This window comes from Urocampus carinirostris, chromosome 7 (assembly GCF_059441175.1).
Source record: "Urocampus carinirostris isolate Australia breed hairy pipefish chromosome 7, RoL_Ucar_1.0, whole genome shotgun sequence".
Lineage (NCBI taxonomy): Eukaryota > Metazoa > Chordata > Actinopteri > Syngnathiformes > Syngnathidae > Urocampus > Urocampus carinirostris.
The window spans coordinates 7,707,944-7,712,446 of NC_142355.1; the positions used below are offsets into that span (position 1 = coordinate 7,707,944).

The 4,503-nt window shown below is 40.6% G+C and overlaps 1 protein-coding gene across 2 annotated transcripts in view; it reads right to left on the reverse strand.

The window, feature by feature from the left end:
* Window positions 1-4,238, reverse strand: part of eea1 (early endosome antigen 1) — a 47,687-nt gene extending 43,449 nt beyond the window's left edge. For both annotated transcript variants that reach the window (XM_088339633.1, XM_088339632.1), the window contains exon 1: window positions 4,110-4,238. In XM_088339633.1, coding sequence (XP_088195759.1) covers window positions 4,110-4,133 — 24 coding nt within the window. In that variant the 5' untranslated portion in view covers window positions 4,134-4,238. The remainder of the gene's footprint in view (window positions 1-4,109) is intronic.
* Window positions 4,239-4,503: the final 265 nt, after the last annotated feature.

Below are 4,503 nucleotides of genomic sequence, written 5' to 3' on the forward strand. Positions count from 1 at the left end.
ACCGCAGACTTTCAAATCACGGAGGAGTTGGCATCCTTGCAGTCAATAAAAGGGACAACCACAGGTAATGACTTGTTCAGAGAGGTAAATGCATGTATGGATGTATGGACATGTTAGAACTGAAATGGAACAAGCTTGCAGGTGTGACAACAGATGGTTGTCCAAATCTGGCCGGGAAAAATGTTGGACTTTTAAAGAGAATGCAGGATAAAGTGACAGAAATGAACCCTGATCAGAAATTGACATTTTTGCATTGTATCATACATCAGGAAGTGTTGTGTAAGACAGTGTTAAAAATGAAACATGTTGTTGATTCTGTCACTAAAATAGTTAACTTCATCAGAGCGAGAGCTTTAAATCACTGACAGTTTGTTGCTTTGTTGGAGGAAAATGAGGCTGAACATGGTGACATAAGCTATCACTGCACTGTTAGGTGGCTCAGCCTTGGCAAAATTCTGAAAAGTGTCTGGGACCTGAGAAACCAGATTCAGGAGTTCTGTGTTCAGAAAGGTCATGACGTCTCAGAACTTTCAGATGAAGACTGGTTGGCAGACCTCGGATTCACTGTGGATGTGACCGCACTAATGAACGAACTTAATGTCAAACTGCAGAGCAAGGGCCTTTTTGTGCATGAGATGTACAGTGCAGTGAAGGCTTTTATGAGAAAACTGTAGCTTCTCTCAAGCCAAGTGAAGGACAACATTCTGACCCACTTGCCAACACTTAAGGAAGCCAAAAGATCAGGCGATCACCTCCAAAAGTACTCAACCATGTTAGAAACATTGCATGCAGAGTTTTCAAGGCGATTTCAAAACTCTTGAGAGTGAAATGCACATGGTCTCTTCTCCCTTCAACTGCAGTGTGGATGATGCCCCAAGTGAAGTTCAGATGGAACTCATAGATCTGCAGTCTGACACACTTCTGGCAGATCACTTCAAGTCAGTCTCACTGCTGGATTTTTACTCCCTCAAAGAGGAGAACTTTCCACACCTGAGGAAGCATGCTCAGAGGATCCTAGTCCTCTTTGGATCTACCTATCATTGTGAACAGACATTCTCAGTTATGAAGTTTAATAAATCCAAACATAGATCCTCTATGACTGTTGACCACCTCTCAGCTGTCCTTCGCATAGCCACTTCAGACATTCCGCCAGATTCCAATGCCCTTGTTCAAGCCCAGAACAGACTGGATTATTCTCACTGAAGAGGTAACATGAGGTGGAGAACATTACAAGTTATTGTTTGTGGAAATTAACAAGTTGCACTGGTTCAATGATTGTTTTTCTTATTTAACCAATACACCACGATTTCACATAGCCTAATATAAATATTTACAGAGTGCTATATTCTTCTGATTATCAGCATCAGCTATTCAAAATATTTAATTTGAGCATTTTACAATGAAAGAAAGTTGGTGGCCCTCTGACACAATTTAGGTTTCTCATGCGGCCCCTGATAAAAATTAATTGCCCACCCCTGGTTTAAACTGATCATTTCAAATTGTGTATGCCTTATAATAGTAATTGTACGAGGAACAAAAAAAGTTTTGTCAGACTGATATCGCCTGCTCCCTTTCAACTGTATACTGGATCGTCTCAGGCCTTGAAGCAGATGACCACATCATTGTAGATTGCCATTATTGTTGCGCTACACTAGCAAATGCTATTCTCCATCAAGGATTATTTTAAACTAAATAGTGTCAGTTTCTGTTACAGGGGAGAACCATTTGTAAGACAAAAAAGTCAGTGAAATTCTGCACTGCTACGTATTTACAAGCAAAAATGAACTGCAAATGGAGAGAGCACTGATAGAGAAGTTAAAATAATTGTTTGTGTTGTTCATTTGGTAAATAAAATAAACTTGTTCACACAAATGATCTGGACCGTTTACAAGGAAGAGTGACAGAGACCACATACCTGTCAGCTTACACGGGTTCCCCGTATTTTACACGTTATTTTGATCATTTCAAATTGTGTACGCCGTATAACAAATTTTATATAGGAATATTTTTCTTTTTCTGAAAAGAACGATCTCATGGTGGACATGCCTCGGTCACTGGCAGTAGATAACACGTAATAATATCTAAATGGTATTCTACATAGTCAGTCTTGCTGTGAATAAATGAGTGCCACATAGTTTTTGTAAGCATTGTTATCACTTAATAAGTGGAATTGCAATAATAAACAAGGAAAGTAAATGGCTAAGGTTGACAGGTATGCAAAAAATACTTATGGCCCCTTCATATTTTGCCCCGAAATCCCATGTCTGTGAAGACGGTGGACTCTGACCCCATTGCATGGCTGACTTCGCTATCCATATGTGTGTGTGTGTGTGTGTGTGTGTGTGTACGCTGCAAAGCCCTTTGGGAGGTCTCCGGTGACTTGGAAAGCGCTATAAAAATGCAGTCCATTTACCATTCAAAATGCAGTCCATAGTATATTCGGAGGCGTGGAAGGAAAGTAGAATGACAGTTTTTGTTTTTTTACTTGTTCGATCATTAACTGTAAGACCACAACATATCAATCGTCTAATAGTAATACATAATATATAGAATATATAGCTTTTAATAATTGCATCCCTGCCAACCTCAGCCAATTGCTTCCTGTATTAATCATTGCAGATCCCCTCATTAACAATTAAAAAACTGATGAACACACTGCAGCACAGATCAAATCACAGAATGACAGACTATGTAGAATAAAGGCAAAGATAATGTACGTAAAACAAGTTAATTGTGTTTACCAAATATCCATACATCCATTATCTGCACTGCTTATCCACAGTAGGGACGTGGGGGGTGCTGGAGCCCATCCCAGCTATCCTCGGGCAGTGGGCAGGGGACACCCTGAACTGGTTGCCAGCCAATCGCAGGGCACACAGGGACAGACAATTCACTCGCTCATTCACAACTAGGGACAATTTGGACCAGCCAATTAACCTGGCATGCATGTTTTTGGAATGTGGAAGGAAACCAGAGTCCCTGGAGGAAACCCACCCAAGCATGGAGAGAACATGCAAACTCCACACAGGAAGGTTCAATCTCATGACGTCAGAACTGTGCCACACACACGCTAACCACTGCGCTGCCATGATTTACCAAATAAACAACACAAATAATTCTTTCAGCATCTTTCCAAGTTCTTTTCTCACATGCAGTTAATTTAGTGATGTTTAGTATATATAAAATATTCCCGTAAAAAAAAGTACAGAGTACACAATTTGAAATGATCAAAAAAGGCAGAACATACAGGAAGAACATATAAATTGACAGGTATCCAATTGCCGTTTATATATATATTTTATAAAATTATTATTACAGTTGCAAAATATTAGAGTAGGGTACAGAATGCCCATTGAGCTAACTTTTCACATTCACAACAAGTATAAGAGACCCTCTTGAAACCAAATAAAATACATTTTCATCCACTTGTTTTTATTCTTTTGCCAAGTTGCACTGCATTATGGGAAATGAAGTCTTAGAGAACATGTTTGACAAGTACTCTTGCCGACAGCACATGTTATTTCACGGGAAAAGAGCTGTTCTCCGCAAATAAGGGCAACGTCCCCGTTATCTCTGAAATGATAGGGAATCTTCGTATTTTAGTTTAATATTGAATGGGAGTCCAACTGCGGGGGGGAATGAATGAATCATCAACGATTAGCATTGACGAATGGGCGATGAATCAACTCAAGCTAACGGAAACAGAAAGAAATGGATTTTAGGCCAATAGTGTCGTCAGTTAATGTGTTTTTTAATGCAACACAACCAGTACGTTTTACTACCAACATATAGAACTGCTCTAACACATAAATTCCAGGTTGATACGCCATTTGTGTAAGTAGCCTCTGTCAAATCAAACAAGCTAGCATCTGATGCTAACTTTTGTAAACCAAAATAGGGAGCGCTTGATACAGTGAACGCGACTGGGCGGCGTGTACCTCGGTTTTACCAAAGCCCTTAACTCGCGGGCTTCGATACAAACCCGCCCGTACGCGATGTATCGTTCCATAAAAAGTGCGCCCTAGTTAGAAAACAGGAGAGGCCCTACGTAAAAAATAATTCTGCCCCCGTTAACTTGATAATGTCAGACTGTTATCGTATTACCTTACCATTTGCAAAATTCTCCTTAGCATGCCTCTGTCTGCGATTGTCCCGAAACGAACCCGAATTTGTTTTCAAGAGTTGACGTCGCTGGAGCACTCCACACCTGACCAGGACCAGTCAGAAGCAGAAGGGGCGGGTCTTAGGAAGGATGGCTATTCACGATAGGATGCTACACAATCTGCGTAGTCTGCAAATACAGTGGGACCTCGCTACTTCGCGGTTCCACGTTCGCATGTTCAGAGCTTCGCGGGTCCCAAAAAAAAAATAATAGTAAAACAAAAATTAAGCATTATTGAAGGGGCGTCGCTACTTCGTGGATTTTCACTTTTCGCGGGTGGTTTTGGTCCCCATTAACTGCGATAACCAAGGGATTACTGTATCGAAGAATCAAACTGTTGG